Genomic DNA, 19,044 nt, shown 5'->3' with positions numbered 1-19,044 from the left:
TCCTATTATTCAGACTGATTACTGCTTTATGATTCTCTGCCTTTGGGGCATATGCATTATTTGTTGAGCCAGTGACAGCACTGGTACTATCACAAATGAGAACCACCCAATAGACCCTCAGCATTGATCCAGGAAATAAAATCCCAGTTTACAGCCTGTGTTGATGTTCTAAAATTGTTAGCATTATTTTTGTGACACCATGTATCCAGCTTCTTCACCCTTTCAGACTTCTGTGTGCTAGGACTAGACATTACTACCTTACAAGCTGACAGTGAAGAATTTTTAACATATGCAAACTATAGAGGCTGGAGAACAAAGAATGCTTTTGGTTCAACAATAATGTCTAATAGGGCTTTGAATAGAGGGTTTACCCATCAAGTATAAAGCTGTTTTCTCATTTTCAGAGTTGCTATGAAAGAATACATAGAACAACAAGAAGCTTCTGTTTTTCAGTGTTTTATTCATCAAGTCAGGAAGTGGTTTGATATGCATTCAGGCTTGGTGTTCAGTTATTTAGGAATTGTTTATCATGTGATTTTTTGAACGAAGTAAGAAATCAGCTCTGTAGTCACAGTACTTCTCACTAAGCAGGTGAGCCTTCAGTTTGCAAGCGCATCACCTTTGAAATTTTGGTTTTCACAGCCTCTTCCAAGAAATGCTTTTATCGGTACTATATACTTAGAACAAACATAGAAATAGTTTTCTATTAACTTTATCTTACCTCATGTTAGCTTTTTTTTGTTTTGTTGGTTTTTTGTTTTAAAAATGTTTTTAAGCTTTTATTTAGAAAGCCTACCTAGTAAAATCACAACTGCAAAGTGTGTGAGCTATAATCTAAGTGCACAAACTAAATATTTAAAATGTCAAACAGATGTTTTTCACTGAAAAGAAAATCTGCTTAGTTAAGACAGTTAAAAATGAGGGACTTCTTGGTGGTCCAGTGGGTAAGACTCTGCGCTCTCAGTGCAGGGGGCCGGGGTTCGATCCCTGGTCAGGAAACTAGATCCCACACGCATGCCGCAGCTGAGAGTTGGCATGCCATAACTAAGAAGTCTGCATGCCGCAGCTAAAGAGCCTGCACGCTGCAATGAAGATCCTGTGTGTCACAACTAAGACCCAGTGCAGTCTAAATAAATAATTTTTTTAAAAAAGACATTTAAAAATGATAAAACCAGTGCTCGCTTCGGCAGCACATATACTAAAATTGGAACAATACAGAGAAGATTAGCATGGCCCCTGCGCAAGGATGATACGCAAATTCATGAAGCGTTCCATATTTTTGAATGGATAAAGAAGATGTGGCACATATATACAATGGAATATTACTCAGCCATAAAAAGAAACGAAATTGAGCTATTTGTAATGAGGTGGATAGATCTAGAGTCTGTCATACAGAGGGAAGTAAGTCAGAAAGAGAAGGACAAATACCGTATGCTAACACATATATATGGAATTTAAGAAAAAAAAATGTTATGAAGAACCTAGGGGTAAAACAGGAATAAAGACAGAGACCTACTGGAGAACAGACTTGAGGATATGGGGAGGGGGAAGGGTGAGGTGTGTTAGGGCGAGAGAGAGACATGGACATATATATACTAACAAACGTAAGGTAGATGGCCAGTGGGAAGCAGCCACATGGCACAGGGAAACCGGCTCGGTTCTTTGTGGCTGTCTGGAGGGGTGGGATAGGGAGGGTGGGAGGGAGGGAGACAAAGAGGGAAGAGATATGGGAACATATGTATATGTATAACTGACTCACTCTGTTATAAAGCAGAAACTAACACACCATTGTAAAGCAATTATACCCCAATGAAGATGTTAAAAAAAAAAATGATAAAACCAAAGCACACAAAACAAGTTCGGGAATAAGGCAAAACTACACCAAAGCCTTAAATCTGTTCATCTGAAAGGAAAGGAAAAAGGAATATCTCCATGCCATCCCTAGCTTCATGCCACCATTCAGTAAACACTGACCATGGGTAAGAAGAGGGTGTCCTTAGCTGAGGTCAGTAACTCACCAGCTCTGATGTGGTTGGCAGGGTGCTCAGACTTCAGAACCCTTGGAGAACCCAGGCAGTGACTCTGTTCATGTTAGCTTTTTGAAGAGAGAATATCTGGCCCTAAAATCTGAACTTACGTGGCAGTTAAAAGGTGAATGTATGCTCAACTGTGCACTTAGGATATTAACTTTAGATTATAAAAGTTACTTAAAAATTACTTGTACACAAGAAATTTATTAATTCTGTAAGTGTATTTAAAAATTTAAATTTGACTGCCAAGAACATTAACTTATTTTGTTATTATGTAGCTACAAATGTGTAGCACTGTGGGTGCTTCTTTTTGCCTCACAGACAGCTCTTAAAGTTGGTTACATGTTTCCGCACTCAAGGTTCCATGACCAGCAAAGCCATTTTTATTATTCAGGATGTGGCAGAAGATGCAGAGTCCATTTTCTGTATATAATACACTCTAGAAGTTCTATTTCCATTTTAGGTCAGCTGATATAGAAACTACCTGAGATGTCAGGAGGAGATTCATGATACCAATATATCCCTTCTGTGCCACCTCCACCCCAACCCCTACCCCCTGCCCCAGTATCATCACTGCTACTTGTGATCATGGAGTCAGTCCTGGAGATAAGTTAAAAGTTACCAAACACTAACTTTACGAGGCTATATAATTTGGCCTAACACTCATTCTGCAATATCTTGCTTAAAGAAAGATCCAAAGGATCTAAATAAATGTTGTTTGAAAAACATATGAACTTTCAAACCATAGGAAATAAAAATTGGCTTTATCACCATGGAGTTAAGCTTAAATTTTTTTTTTGAAAATTGCTAATTTTAAGATAACCATGCTTTGTAAAATGTGGGAATCCATTTCATACTATTGAATTCTTCAGTTTTCATTTTTAGACATCTTGGCCAAATTTAAAAGATTCAGACACTGGAAGAGACCATTCTTTTGAAGAATTAATTTGTAAATGGATCAGAGAAGTCAATAGTTCAAAACAACAGAACTAGTATTAATATTAAAATTTCAAAACTATTTGGTTATTAAAAGAGAAAATAATATCCACACATCTTGTAAACCTTAATGAGAAATCTCAAAGAAGCAGGGCAAATTGTGTAGAATGGGTATAAGAAAACAAGGAGAATTCTAAAGCAAGAGGCAGGTGGGTAAACAAGCAGCTGCTTCAGATACAGTAAATTAAAGAGCCGAGCCCTTCTGCCCAACCCTTGTGTAAAAAGTTACTATAGATATTTAGGATTTGGAAACTGGTTTTATTAAGAAACAGGATATATTTTGAAACAGTGTCTTTTCTAGTTGAATAATGCCTAGCATATAGCAAAGAAACAATTAAGTTATATCCCCCCCATTGTATTTTAAGAAATGAGATGGTGTGATATGAAAAAAATCTCTGAATGCAGACGTCAGTTTCCATCCTCTAGCTGCTACTTAATTCTGAAATTTGGGGCAGATCTGAGTTACTATATCTTCAAGATAAACAAAAACTACCTACTCTGTGGGACTTTTAAGGTTAAAATGAGGTCATATATGCAGAGTTAAAACAGTTAATTATTCTTGCTGCTGGTTGGATTGAAGAGAAAGGTCCTATGGGCAGGACATTGTGAATTATGTCTATTTAGTTTCTAGGACAGCACCAGGGACCGGTTTTGTGGAAGACAGCTTTTCCAAGGTAGGGGCAGGGGTGGTGGTGATGGGGAATGGTTCATGCGGTCATGCGAGCCAGCAAGCAATGGGGAGCAGCAGACGAAGCTTCACTTGCTCACTGTCTGCTCACCTCTTCCTAACAGGCCGAGGACCCAGGGGTTGGGGACCCCTGTTCTAGGATAAAATGATATTTTATAACTTGAGTAAGTATGTGGACTTAATAGAGAATAAATTAAACCTTTAAAGTTGTGATTTAAAAACTACAAAATCAACAGAGCAGTGAGAAATGGGAAAAATCAGCTCATCTTATTTTAATTTGAGGAAGAAGACTATGCCAACTCTAATGCTTTGCCTTTTTTCATTTGTTTTAAAGAGAAGAGAACGGACAGCAATGGTAGAGTATATTTTGTCAACCACAATACTCGTATTACACAATGGGAAGACCCCAGAAATCAAGGGTAAGAACTTGCAGTTATTAGTGTATAGATAACTTCTTAAAGATTGTACCCTATTTCCAACTCAGTTATGAAAAATATCAAACCTACATATTCTTTCCCCGAAGGCCTTAATTACCCATATACTTAAGAGAAAAAATTACACTATTACTTCCATATAATGAACGTGGGTTTCTTGAGAGTACAGGGGGGAAAAATACCTCGCTGGTATATATGAATGTGTGTGTGTGTGTGTGTGTGTGTGTGTGTGTGTGTGTGTGTGTGTGTGTGTTTTCCCCCAAAAAATACCTGTTTGTTGTTAGTAAGACCAGATTACTAATTCTAAAGTGGGGTTTTGCAACCTGATATCTCTGGATAGAATTCAGGGAGTATGTGACTTAGAGGGGAAAAATACATATTCATTTTCAGTAACCTTTACCTGAAACTGAGTGTTCTTTCCATTGTGATTGTAGGCCACAACCATAATATTAGAACTAATGATGCCTAGGACTTTGCCACCAGTAGAAACCACAGGTTTTTAATATCTTTCTGCAGTTGTTGCAGATATCTCAAAATATTGTTTACACACATCATTATAAGAACTTGCTAGTTAATAAGCCACTGAAGAGATATATTATTTATTACAAGTTTGTCTTTTTAATATTTATTATGTATATGTAATTGTTTTTCTTTATAACATTATGTGATAGTGTATGTATTAGTTTGCTAGAGCTGCTTTAACAAAGTACCACAAACTGAGTGACTTAAACAACAGAAACTTGTCTTATACATATTTTAGGAAGCTAGATAGAAGTTCAAGGTCAAGGTGTCAGCAGAGCTGTGCTCGCTCTGAAGGCACTAGGAAAGGATGTGTTCCAGGTCTCTCTTCTATCTTTGATAGTTCCTTGGCTTGTGCAGTGTAACTCCAGTGGCATTCTTCCTGTATGCATGTCTCAAGGTCCAAATTTCCTCCTTTAATAAGGACATCGATCATATTGGATTAGTGGCCCACCTTATTCCAGCATGATCTCATCTAATTACATCTTTAATAACCCTGTTTCCAAATAAGGTCGCATTCTGAGGTACTGAGGGTTAGGATTTCAGCAGAAGAATTTGTGGGTTGACACAATTCAGCCCATAACAACATGTAATGCTGTGTGTTTATCGGATTTTCAGAGGGTTCCATTCTGCAGGGAATTTGGTAAGCTATATAGTCAGAAGGCACAGTCCCCACAAAATTGACCTCACTTAAGACATCAGGCACAAGCTGGGAGGTCTCCAAGACTACTCTCACTTCAAACTGACTGACTACAAATTTAGGGTGTCTACCCAACCACTTTCAGGTTCAGTAACTCACTAGAGAGACTAGAACTCTCTGAAACCTCTTATACTCACAGCCTCCTTTATTACAGGGCAAGGATACAAACTAGAACCAACAGAAGGAAGAGATGTATAGGGCAGAATCTGAGAGGGTTCCAAATGCCCAGAATTGATGTGGAACAGTATGTGTTGAGTATTGCCAACCAGGGAATCTCACCCTAGTCTCTAGTATCCAGAGTTTTTATTGGGGCTCTATCATGTACTGCCTGCATAGCTAACCTTTAGTTTCCAGCTCTTCCCTACAGTTTGGGCTAATACCTATAGTGTCTAGTTACTCCAGAGGTTAGAGCTGATATGGCATATTCCAAAGCCTCCCTCATAAATCACGTGATTGACAGTCTGGTGTTCGAAGCCCCTAAGCAAACAAAGATACACTTGACAGGCAAGACATTCCAGAGGCCTAGAGATCATCTCCCAGTAGCTGAGGGCAGAGGTCTAACCTCTGTTTGGGCGTGATTAAATCTTCACATCTACCATAGGTCAGGGTTTTAAGAACCTCTATTTTAAAGGTGTGCTTTAAATTTAAAATCTATTTCTGGGTACCAGCAAATCACAACATTTTATGGAGTAATGGTATTTAACTTAAATATTTTCAATTTCTTAAAAAGGAATAATTAAGAATTTCATAGGTAACATTTCTAATTTCTCTTTAAAATTGTATCACTAAGGATAGAATAGACCATGTCACCATTCTGTAATTTGCTACCATTTTTTTGTTCCCCCTTGGACCTTTAAAGTTTCAGAGCTAAAGTTAGAATCATATTTTTATAAATAATACAGATGACCCAGTTCTATCCAATTTGTTTTCAAGAAAACAACTTGTTACTGAGCCCATCTTGCAAATATGATTACAACAAATGAGAGTGTTATCTTCTTAAATTTTTAGTAGTCTGTTTTGTCTGACATTTGTATTTAGTTCTGTAAATATAGTTAAATGTTAATTTTTTGACATAGTTCACAAAGTACTGTTCTAGGCAATGGTTCTAAGCCTTTTGTTCTTCTGAAGTACACTTGAGGAAAGTGACACTCCTGTCAGCAGTAGTGGCTCTCTAAAACAGTGAGATTAAATGCCTCTAACCCCTCCTTTTCTTCCTTTCTGATGTGAACTTGAACATTTCCATTGCTTTGCCTTCTCACCAAACCCACCAGATGAGAAAAATGAAACTGTAGAATAGAGAAAAATGAACTGGAAAATATGGATGAAACTTAGAACACTGAAGTTTAGAGAGATTAAGCAAGGTCTAAAGATAGGTATTAAGGAAGTGGGTAGGAATACTCCATTAAGAACATTTGAGTTGCCTTAATAGGAATAATAGAGATTCTGGACAAGGGGAAGGGCTTCACTTGGAGGTTTGACAGACTGTGTCTTGTTTAGGGAAATGGTGAGTAGGCGTACACTACACAGGGTTCATGGAAGGGAGTTGGAGGTAGAGTGCAGAGGTAAAACTGAAAGGAAACATAGAGGGCAGAGTATCAAGACAGAGTGAGGGCCAAATGGAGGAGTTTATGTCTTATAATTGGTTAGTGGTGAATAGTGATATCACTTTTAGAAGAGAAAGAATTTGATCAGATCTCCATTTTAGTACTCTATCAGCAATGTGAAATATGAGTATAGGACCAGAGTGAGACTAGAGGCAGCAAAACCAGTTAGACTGCTGTTATGAAAGTTTAAAAGAGAGATGAATGGCTGATGGTTGATGGACCTGTTGACATGTTTAACATGCTTGTAGAATTTTAGTAAACAGCTGGAAAATACTGGACTAAATGGTTTTCTAGAAGATTTCTACCGCTTTTATGGGTATTTTTAGTTTCTGTACTTGGCAAACGAGGAACTCTTTAACATTTTTTATTTGTTTATATATGTTTCTGTGTTTTATATAGTCAATTAAATGAAAAGCCCTTACCTGAAGGCTGGGAAATGAGGTTCACAGTAGATGGAATTCCATATTTTGTGGACCACAATAGAAGAACAACCACCTATATAGATCCCCGCACTGGAAAATCTGCCTTGTAAGTTTTCTAAATGTTTTGATTAAAAGTAAAACTGATTCCTAAGATTTTTATATAAAGACCTCAATTACCAAAGAGTGCTATTTCTTCAGGTGGCTTGCCTGTAGGTCTCTGATCACTAAATGTTTTGTATTTCCATTAGCTTCTTAAATATTTTCTCCTAGAGACTTCCCATATTTGTTACCATCTATTCACAGCATTAAATGAGAGTGTTTAGAAATTATCAGTAAGTACTGCTCACCAATTAATCCCTGATTTCTGATACCTACTTTCTTTCATTTCTATCACCTTTTAACTTGAAAACTCCCATTACTTTTTCTTTTCCATTTTTGAAAAGTAACTGTATTTTGTTGATTTGCTTAATATGTTTTGTTTAGGGTTTTTTTTTTAAATTATGGTCAAATAGACATAACAAAGTTGACCATTTTATTTAGGTTTATATCTTAGTGGTGTTAAGTACACTTATTGCTATGCAACCATCACCATGATCCATCTCTAACACTTTTTTATTATCCCATACTGAAACTCTTTTACCCAGTAAACTGTACCTCTCCAGTCTCCCTTCTCCCCCAGTCCCTGATAAGTACCGTTCTACCTTCTGTCTCTATGAATTTGACTAATCATACAACGTTTGTCCTTTGTGACTGGCTTATTTCACTTAGCATCATGTTTCCAAGGCTCATCCATGTTTTAGCTTGTATCAGAATTTCATTTCTTTCTTTCTTTTTTTTTTTTTTTTTTCAGTACGCGGGCCTCTCACTATTGTGGCCTCTCCTGTTGCGGAGCACAGGCTCCGGACGCGCAGGCTCAACGGCCATGGCTCACGGGCCTAGCCGCTCTGTGGCATGCGGGATCTTCCCAGACCAGGGCACGAACCCGTGTCCCCTGCATTGGCAGGCGGACTCTCAACCACTGTGCCACCAGGGAAGCCCTCATTTCTTTTTAAGACTGAGTAATATTGCATTTTATGTATTACCATATTTTGTGTATACATGTGGTTCATGGACATTTGAGTTGTTTCCACCTTTCAGCTAATGATGCTGTGAACATGAGGGTACAAATATCTGTTCAAGTTCTTGCTTTCAGTTCTTTTGCGTATATATTCAGAATTAGAATTGTTGAATCAAATGACAGTTCTGTGGGTTTTTTTGTGATGTTGCCATACTGTTTTCCACAGTGAATGTACCGCTTTACGTTCTCACTGATAGAGCACATGGGTTCCAGTTTTTCCACATCCATGCCAACAGTTGTTACTCTCTGTGTGTGTGTGTGTTTGTGTGTGTGTAATGCCACTCTAATTAGTATGAAATGGTATCTCATTGTGGTTTGTATTTCTCTAATGATTCATGATGTTAAGCATCTTTTCATGTGCTTATTGACCATTTTTTGTATCTTAGAACAAATGTCTGTTTCAGTCCTTTGCCCATTTTTGAATCAGGTTGTTTTTTGTTGAGATTTAGAAGTTCTCTGTATATTCTGGATATTAATCCCTATCATGTGTCATTTGCAAATATTTTCTCCCATTCTGTGTATTTCCTAAGCATTTCATAGCTTTAGCTCTTACATTTGACCTTGGATTCATTTTCAGTTAATTTTTGTAAATGGTTTTAGTAAGGGTTCAACTCCATTCTTTTGCAAGTGGATATCCAGTTTTGCCAGCACCATTTTGTTTAGTGGTCTTGGCACCCTTGTCAAAAACTATTTGACCATATATGTGAAGGTTGATTTCTGGCCTTTCTGTTCTATTTTTCTGTATGTTTGTGTTTATTCCAGCACCACACTGTTTTGACTGCTGTAGCTTTTACTAAATTTTGAAATCAGGAAATGTGAGTCCTCTAACTTTGTTCTTTTTTGAGATGGTTTTGGCTTTTCAGGGTCCTTTGAGATTCCATATGAACTTGAGGATGGGTTTTTCTGTTTCTGCAAAAAAAAAAAAAAAAAATCAAAGACATTGGGATTTTGATAAGGATTGCATTGAAGTTTTCTTTGGTTAGTGTTGACATCTTAACAATATTAAGTCTTCTAATCCATGAACATAAGCTGTCTTTACATTTATTTGTCTTCTTTATTTTCTTCCAGCAATGTTCTATAGTTTTCATTGTGCAAGTCTTTTACCCTGTTGGTTAAATTGATTCCTAAGTGTTTTATTGTTTTTGATGCTATTTGTAAACGGAATTGTTTTGTAAAATTTCCTTTTCAGATTGTTGATTGTTAGTGTATAGGAATACAACTGATTTTTGTATGTTTTGTGTTCTACTTTGTTGGATTTACTTATTAGTTCTAACAGGTTTTTTCATCTGGAGTCTTTATGGTTTTTTATATAAGATCATATCATCTTCAAACAGAAATGTTTTCTTCTACCTTTCCAATTTGAATGCCTTTTCTTTTTCTTGCCTAATTGCTCTGGCTAGAACTTCCCATACTGTGTTGAATAGAAGTGATGAAAGCAGGCAACCTTGCCTTGTTCCAGATCTTAAAGGGAAAGCTTTCATTCTTCCACCATTGAATGTGATGTGAGCTGTGGGATTTTCATATATAGCTTTTATTATGTTGAGTTGGTTTCCTTCTAGTTTGTTGAATTTTTTTATCATAAAAGGATATTGAATTTTGTTGAATGCTTTTTTGCATCATTTGAGATGATCGTGTGGTTTTTTTCCCCTTATTAATGTGTGGTGTATTACATTGACTTTTCATATGTTAAATCATCCTTGCATTCCAGAGATAAATTCCACTTGGTCAAAAGGATTAAAATGTTAATCCTTTTAATATACTCCTGAATTGAATTTACTAATATATTTTTTTTAAGATTCTTGCATCTATGTTCATAAGAGATTGGTCTGTAGTTTTTCTCTTTTTAATTTTGTTAAGCACATTGTAAACATACTTTTAAATTTTTTTATTTTAATTAAGTTGTACTCGACATACAATATTGTTTTAGTTGTACAATGCAGTTTTGTTTTCATGTAGCACCTTTGTCTGGCTTTAATTTCAGGACATTGCTGACCTCTCCTTACTTTTTCTTTTTCTTTTTCTTTTTTTTTTTTTTTTTGCGGTACGTGGGCCTCTCACTGTTGTGGCCTCTCCCGTTGTGGAGCACAGGCTCCGGACGCGCAGGCTCAGCGGTCATGGCTCACGGGCCTAGCCGCTCCGCAGCATGCGGGATCTTCCTGGACTGGGGCACGAACCCGTGTCCCCTGCATCGGCAGGCGGACTCTCAACCACTGTGCCACCAGGGAAGCCCACTGTTACTTTTTTTTAATATGCAGAAAATATAAAATTAAACTTTCATGTTTCAAACAGAAACTAGGAATTCAGGCCAATTAGATATTAATGAAATTAGATATGTAATAAATTACAAACAGATACTGTTGTATCATTAATCTTAGTTACAGTTAAGTTTGGGCATATATAGCAGAAAACCCCAAAACAATAGAGGCTTGTATGAAACAGAAGTATGTTTCTCTCCATCATTAAAAAATAGTCCAGTGGGACTTAAATAGCACACTACTGAATAATCCATGGCTCAAAGAAATGGCTCACTAGAAATAAGGAAATTTTTTTTTACTTTATGATAATAAAAGCAAAACATCACAATTTGTGGGATTTAACAAAAGTAGTCTTGGAGGAAGACTTAATTGCTTTAGAGGACTAGATTAGAAAATAGGGTGTAAAATCATTGATCCCTGCTTCCACCTTAAGAAGCTAGAAATAGAAAAGTTAATTAAATACAAAATATGCGTAAAAGCAGAAAGCAATGAAATGGAAATGAAAGAACAGAAAAATCAAAGCTACAAGTTGGGTCTTCAAAAATTTAAAAATATTGGTAAACCCTAGTAAACTTGAGAGAAAAAAAGAGAAAAACTGGGAAATGTAGTCTGCCCAAGTAAATCTCAAGATTCTGTTAAGGTCAAAGGAGAGAATGGATTCAGGAATAGACACCGTTCTCAGACAGAACCTCCTTTACCTAGTCCTGTTATATTTGGCTGTATATAAGAGAGAATCTCACAACAGGGGCTTTAAAAAAGATCAAAGTTTATTTCTGTTTCTTACTTAAAAATAGTCATGGTAAATTTTTTTTTTTTAAAGGTGGTATTAGGAGTATGCTGTACTAGGGCATTTTTGTATTTGACTACTGAGTTCTTAGGGAGTGTGGTATTGTGTTTTCCTTCAATATTTTGTCTTACAAGAAGCTATATATGTCATGTCATATTAACATTCTTCTTCAGAGACAATGGACCCCAGATAGCCTATGTACGGGACTTCAAGGCAAAGGTTCAGTATTTCCGGTTCTGGTGTCAGGTTAGTATTGGGACTGTATTTCTGTACTCCTTTTATTATGTTGCTTACACAGTCAGTGATTGTGAAAATAATTAACCTGTAGAAAAAGAGGTAAAATGGAAGCACTGGAATTTTTCTCCTATTTTTAGGTCAAAGAAATAAATTTATCCCTTAGATAATTTATGGCTTCTCTTGTCCAGAAGAATAAATTTGGAACCATTTGAATAAGAAAACATTGCTACTCATTCCAGTACTCATTATTTTCAGATTGGAGAAATCTTCAAACAAATGAGTTAAAACATTTCTGTTGTGTAAATTATAACCAGCTCCTTTCATATCTAGCATTTGATATAAATGATGTTGATAGATCCGTACATATGTATCACTTTGATAGATACATTAGTACATATATATGGTTTTATTCAGAGTATGTTTTAACAGATGTGATCAGTTATTTCTGATGTATTATAAATGTTTACTGAATTAATGATTTCTTTATGGGGTCTAAATAAAGTTAATGTACTAGTCAAAGTGTTACTATGATGAATATTTTTAAACTTCAAACTCTTGTACTGGGCCTGTGCAAGCAAAAAGAATTTGAAATAGCGTTTAGAAAATTTAAGTAAAGATTTGTTTGACTCATTAAGTAATCACTGTGCATACGACATCTTGCTTTCTTCTGTTTCTTATGTATCAGATGATCTGTAATTAGCATGAATACTCACAAATGCATGGTTAAACATTATTAAATAAAAGTTCATATTCATAGTCTGCTTGTTACTGTAAGCAAAAAAGTAAGTAAAATTTTACCCTTTTGGTTTTTTGATAGGCCATTTTAATGGTGAGAGTTGACTTAAGACATTCTTATATTTCAGCAACTGGCCATGCCACAGCACATAAAGATTACAGTGACAAGAAAAACATTGTTTGAGGATTCCTTTCAGCAGGTACTGTTTCATCCACTTAATGGTTTGCCCCCTGGCTTCCAGCCCAAAACCTTTTGGTGCTAGCAGTTCAAACACTTTGGAACTTTTTGAGATGGAGTCCTTGAATTTTTTAAGTCTAATCTCATTGCCAGCTACCTTAGTACTTAAAATTTCGGAAAATGCAGATAGCTTTGTGTGTGTGTTTTGTGTATGTGTACTGTGCTTTTGAAATGTCAGAGTAACTTAGTATTAGTTTCAGGTTTCCATTTCTAAGCTCAGTGTTTGATTTGAAATAGATATTTAAGTAAAAAAATAGGCTTTTGGTAGACAAAAGTCTGGAAGTACTGTATGAACATACTGGATACAGATAGAAAAAGAGAGAAGACTTTGTTTTTATACTTCTGTATTGCTTGCATTTTTATAATAAGCATATTTACTCCTATAATTTAAAGAACTTTTTATGTAGTAAAAAAATGTAATTGGTCATTGATGACAATATCTAAAAATAATGTTTTCAGGAGTAGTCAACAAATGTTTTAGCTGTCCTCAGAACCTGAGTTAATTTACTACTTACCTTAATTTTACAACTTTGTTTACCAACCAACTACTGCTAAGTATTAAGTGATTTTTATATATTAAAATGACCAGTGGAAAAAAATGTCTTAATATGCAAACATCCAGTTTGTCCTTGTTTTATGGCCACATGTGGTTGTGATTCTTTATTATCAAACCCTTATGATAATTTTGGTAGCTACACCTTTGAGAAGTGCTAAACCGAATGCAAGGGGAAAAGATTGTCTGAGATAGTTGACAATAGCTGTCTACTTACTTTCAGAAACAATTATATATATTCTTTACTAATGGAACCTCAGTTAATTAACATTGAAGGGAATGCCAGTTGGCATCCTGCTAAGTAGGAGCAGATATTTTTTTAGGAGCAGAGCTTGACTAAGGCCACTTAGAGAATTATGAGTCATTCTCTTGATCTGATGTAAGCAAGGCTCCAAGGCCATTCTCTACCCCGTGATTACCTATTTCTTATTTTCATGTTCGTAACCAGTATGCAGTCACTGAGTAGTCAGTCTCTGGTGGGCCAGTTTCTTGGAACATAACTTGCCAATAGCAGTGCTGAAAAGATGCGAACATCAGTAAATGTCCCTTTAGCTATTGATACCTAGAGACTTTCGCAGAATGACAGACCAGATGATGCGAAAACAGTTTTTAAAAATTGTCACCCTAAAGTCTACATCCATCCAATAAATGTGAAATAAAAAGAGAAAAATTTGATTGCTTTGGAAGAGTGACGTATAGCAAAATTAGCATCAGATTTTCTTCATAGCATTTGGATAAAGTTGTTTGGGGTAGTAAGTGTTTTTCTTGACACAGCACAACTGCTTATGGGGGAAATTGCAGGAGAAACATTTCTTTTTTTCCTTCATACTGGTATTTGTTAAAAGGTATTATTTCAAGGTATTTTTTTCTGGGGGGACAGCAAGCAAGATCAGGGACAGCCCTGTGGTTTGGGGAGCAGCCACAGGGACAAGGAATAGCCAGAAGGAACAAGAAATGAACAAAAAGGATAATTTTAACTTATAACATTTCTCATATGCGTTGCTGTATTTCTAGCCTATAGTGTTGTGGAATACTTGTCATAAGCATTGAATTTTTTGTTACATCTGGCATTTTCTTGTTTGAGTGGGATATGAATTCATGAAAGTGTGGGAACTGAGAGAGCCCTAGCATAAGCAGGTCACTTACTGATCCTCTCTGGATATTTAAATGTGATTGTTCATTTCTTACCCTTTCATGAAATAGAATCATTGTACGGACTTTATTCTCTCCAGGCCCTGTCATTTTTTTCCCTAAGATTAATTAATGTTTTTAATCTTCTACAGGCCCAATTTTGGGCAAGTAATTAAATACTTTTAAAAAGCAAGAACCTAAATGACCTCTTCATTGTAGCTCAATAATGGTACTGTCCTTCAAATATGAAGATGATCTTATTAACCACTGTAGTAGAATATAAAATTTGAGTAGTTTTTCCAGGTTTCCACTGAGAATGGGTTTTCAAATTAACTATATTTTCTCTGCAGCCTCTGTTTTTCATTTCCAAGTTAGCCAATTAGTTATTATGTGTACCTTTTGGCTATAAAACCAAACCCAAACCTACCCAAACCAAAAAGGACCTAAGCTCTGCTCATGGTCACAGTTACTCTGCTCTAAGCAAATGAGAGAAGGAACTTTGTCAGTAGTAGGATCATTTAAAAGAAAATTATATATGTATAAAGTATACAGAAATATAGATATGTATAATCTATAAAACATTATGAAACTTTAATGTATTTCCTATATGTGTGGTGTTGACCAAACCACAGACAGCATTCTATGTCATGGGGGATTTAAGTTACTTATAATGGAGGAGATTTCTAACCTGGAAGTAAGTGGTATAAGATGTTTCTACTTTTACCGATTCTTTTACTACTTCTTTTTTTTTCTTTTGGTAGATAATGAGCTTCAGTCCCCAAGATCTGCGAAGACGTTTGTGGGTGATTTTTCCAGGAGAAGAAGGTTTAGATTATGGAGGTGTAGCAAGGTAGTGATAATATGAATACTCAGAACTTAGTTCCTTTCCTCCAAAGGTATCATTACACTTTGCTTGCAAGTATTATTTTCTCAATTTTCTGTTTCAGGAAAATGAAATGTAGCAAATTCTTGTACCTTTATTAATGTTGCAATTATAAGATTTCAAGAAACATTAATTCAGCACTTTCTAAGGTACTGCTAGTTGATTTCACCCACATCACTCCTTTAATCCTCAGGATAACTCTGTGAGAGAATTTTGCAGGTAATAATGAGGTTTAGGGACTCACCAAAGACACATAACTAAGTTGTAGAGCCTGGATGCAAGCTTTGCATCATCAAACCAGAAGCCAGTGTTCAGTCCACCACCTCATATCTGTTCCACAGAACATACAAGGCCCTATAGTGTTCAGGTCTCTTTCTCCATCACAGATTCCTGATAGAGATAATAGTCATTCAGTTCCCAACTGAGATTAATATATGTTTTGAAAATATAGAAAGCTGTATAAAATAGGAGTTGAAATGATAAATTCTCCATTCTTAATATTGGAGCTTCTAATCAAACCCCTAGAAGATAGACTCAAGCAGGAAATTGCTTTGCTTATTCCATAACAGTATATCATACCAGGTTAAAAATTTGCATAGTGGTGGCACTATGGAAAGCCAAGGACTTCGTAGTCAGGACTGGATTTGAATCCTTTCTCTGCACTCAATAGTATAGCTTGGGGCAAATACCTTCATCTGTAAAATAAGAATGATCATATCTACTTTTCCGGGATTATTGTGAAGAGTAGAAATACTGTTTATTAATATCCTAGTTCAGACCCTGAGTCTTTGTGGGGTCACTAACTGGTGGCTACATTTGAGGGATTTTTACTTAGGTTTTGTTTCAAAGCTCACATTTCAAATGTATGAAGTAATCACAGGTAAATAACAAATATGAATAGAAACATTTAATTCTGTATTAGGTAAAGATAATTCAGGGGGGCAATCATTCATTCTTAACTAGAAAATTAACTAGCAGTATTAAAGTATAAGCAGGATTACTACCAGAGGCCATAAATCAACAAGAAAGGAAATCTCAGGCACGAGCTGATACCACATATATTGCCCCAGATTCACTCTGCCTACTGTTCTGCCAGATCTTCACCCATGTTACATAGTTAATAACTATAATCTTACGTTAGTGTTCGTTGGTATTTTCACAGCATTTGAATTAGAGCTTCTCAGTATTTTCCTAATGAACGAGTAGCTTGAATTAAGTGCTTTATTGCCTCTGTGAAATTGGAAGGTGTTTCGTATTTATCTAAGATTTAGAGAGCAGTGGAACTTAATGAGCATCACTGAGGGGCTTTGTAATGGATGGAATAATGTTAGACTTGTTTCAGCTGTTCTAACCACATGGGTCAACAGTGAACTTTAAACTTGCTTATGTATAGTATTTCACTGATTCTAAGACTAAATTTTTCATATTTTAACATCTCTGAAACTGAGATGTGTACTACAATTGGAAAAAATTTGTTAGTGGTTCATCAAATAATGTCTTTAAAGTCAATGATGTCTTAGATTCTTTGAAATACGCAGCGTGTAAATATCTCTGTACAATAGATGTCAGTTTGCACAGAAGCAGTGAAAATCAATATGAGACTAGAGAAATATCACCATCAGGGGAGTATAGATTCCTGAGAACTTTATAGCACTGCTCTTTGATATATTGGTATGGTTACTTACAAGATTTTTCATCCTAAATTTTCTTTTGATTTCAGAGAATGGTTCTTTCTTTTGTCACATGAGGTGTTGAACCCAATGTATTGCCTGTTTGAATATGCAGGGAAGGATAATTACTGCTTGCAGATAAACCCCGCTTCTTATATCAATCCAGATCACCTGAAATATTTTCGTTTTATTGGCAGGTTTATTGCTATGGTAAGTGCAAGTGGAGAACTGTGTTTACTTTGCTAATTTAGCAATACTAAAGCATTGTTTCTTTAACTTTCTCATTTGAAATTTTCTCATCATTAAGATATGTCTAAGATTGGGCTTGTTATATCTGCCCTTTCCCCAGAAATATTCCATAATAGATCATATGACAGGGGAGTTTGTTTTGTTTGTTAGATGAGTTCTTCATTCAAAAAACAAAAACATTCTGAAATACAATGAGATATATAAAATCTTTTATATCTTATAAAATATAAAATTATCTTAAATGGTATTGTTTTCTTCTTGCATAGGCTCTGTTCCATGGGAAATTCATAGACACAGGTTTTTCTTTGCCATTCTATAAGCGTATCTTGAACAAACAAGTTGGACTCAAGGATTTAGAATCTATTGATCCAGAATTTTACAATTCTCTCATCTGGGTTAAGTAAGTTTGTTTCCTTTTAATTTATCATTGTTGTGTTGGTAATGTAATCAGACTGTAAGCATGTAATTGGTTTACTGAATTTAAATGGTTTACATTAAACCTGTCTACTTATTCAATATGATAAATTTTATAGAAATATCTTAGTCAAAAATGTGATTTTATAGCATAATGTTCCCGTTTTGTTGTTAATTTCAAAGTTACAGTTTAACAATAGTTATTTAAGAACATAGTCCTTTAGTTAAAAAAAAAAAACTCTTACATGACTGAATTAGTGTAACAGTGTTACTTTCATTTGGGCAGAGAAAACAATATTGAGGAATGTGGTTTGGAAATGTATTTTTCCGTCGATAAAGAAATTTTAGGTGAAATCAAGAGTCATGATTTGAAACCCAATGGTGGCAATATTCTTGTAACAGAAGAAAATAAAGAGGAATATATCAGGTAAGAGAGAATGCTCCTTTTGACATAGTTTTTAGCCTTTCTGTTGGACTGTATAGTACGTTGATAATTGCTTAGTAATACTAGTGGACGGTATTTCAAAAAATAATATTTGCCTTTATACTAATTATTATGAGAATTCATGTATTATTAAGGATGCAATACACCACATCCTACCTTGTAAGTACATTGAGAGAGGAACAAGAAAAGTGCTATGGGAGACATCCTTTCATCTAGCTATAATCATGGAGCAAGAATCTGATGATATTTAATTTGAGCCTTGATGGTTGGGAAGGATTCAGTTATGTAGAAATAATAGCAAAAGTTATATGCAGAGTTACAGAGGCTGGAAAGCACAAGTCACGAATCGTAAATAGAAGAGTTGCCATGGTGTGTGATGCTGTCAGGCAGCTCAGAATTGGTAGCCCATTTGCCATGTCCTGCATTTCAGAAGCCAAGGAAAATGAAGAATCTTTAGAAGATGTTGTGGCTAATAAGTTATGATAACCCTTAAGAGAACAGTTAGAACTATAGCCCAATGGTAGATATAGAGGCCAGGTTACAAGAAATTAAGGGCTAAATTCAGTAGACAGTCTAAATTTCTTTTTAATGAGTCTGGCAGCAAAGCCCGTGAGAGATAGGACAGGTTCTTGTGGAGGCAGCAAGGTAGAGGGACTATCCTGCAGGTTAATTCAAACTATAAACCTTACAAAGAATTAGTCTAGTGGATGCTAATGAGTTTAATCCCCCCCCCTTTCTGATATATTTCAATTTAACCAGAAATATGAAGATTTATAAAGTAATGGAAAAGAATTTTGGTCATATAAAACTTTGTTTTTCTCCAGAAATGTGAGTTTTAAGGCTAGAAGCAGTGCTGGATCACTTTTTAAAATACCAATTCTGTAACTACTATGCCATGTAACATCATGGCATTGGAAAGAATCTCAAATTTATATGC

The 19,044-nt window shown here is 35.6% G+C and overlaps 1 protein-coding gene across 2 annotated transcripts in view; it reads left to right on the top strand.

Annotated features, from left to right (window-relative positions):
- ITCH (itchy E3 ubiquitin protein ligase) overlaps positions 1 to 19,044 on the top strand; it is a 124,141-nt gene that overhangs the window by 92,544 nt on the left and 12,553 nt on the right. For both annotated transcript variants that reach the window (XM_007447800.1, XM_007447799.1), the window contains 8 exons: positions 4,049 to 4,133; positions 7,371 to 7,499; positions 11,726 to 11,798; positions 12,653 to 12,724; positions 15,208 to 15,296; positions 17,050 to 17,209; positions 17,515 to 17,648; positions 17,949 to 18,089. In XM_007447800.1, coding sequence (XP_007447862.1) covers positions 4,049 to 4,133; positions 7,371 to 7,499; positions 11,726 to 11,798; positions 12,653 to 12,724; positions 15,208 to 15,296; positions 17,050 to 17,209; positions 17,515 to 17,648; positions 17,949 to 18,089 — 883 coding nt within the window. The remainder of the gene's footprint in view (positions 1 to 4,048; positions 4,134 to 7,370; positions 7,500 to 11,725; positions 11,799 to 12,652; positions 12,725 to 15,207; positions 15,297 to 17,049; positions 17,210 to 17,514; positions 17,649 to 17,948; positions 18,090 to 19,044) is intronic.

This window comes from Lipotes vexillifer, unplaced genomic scaffold, assembly GCF_000442215.2.
Source record: "Lipotes vexillifer unplaced genomic scaffold, Lipotes_vexillifer_v1.1 scaffold397, whole genome shotgun sequence".
In the NCBI taxonomy this organism is placed as follows: domain Eukaryota; kingdom Metazoa; phylum Chordata; class Mammalia; order Artiodactyla; family Lipotidae; genus Lipotes; species Lipotes vexillifer.
The sequence above is the reverse complement of the archived record's forward strand: the minus strand, read 5'-3'. Positions and strand labels throughout refer to the sequence as shown.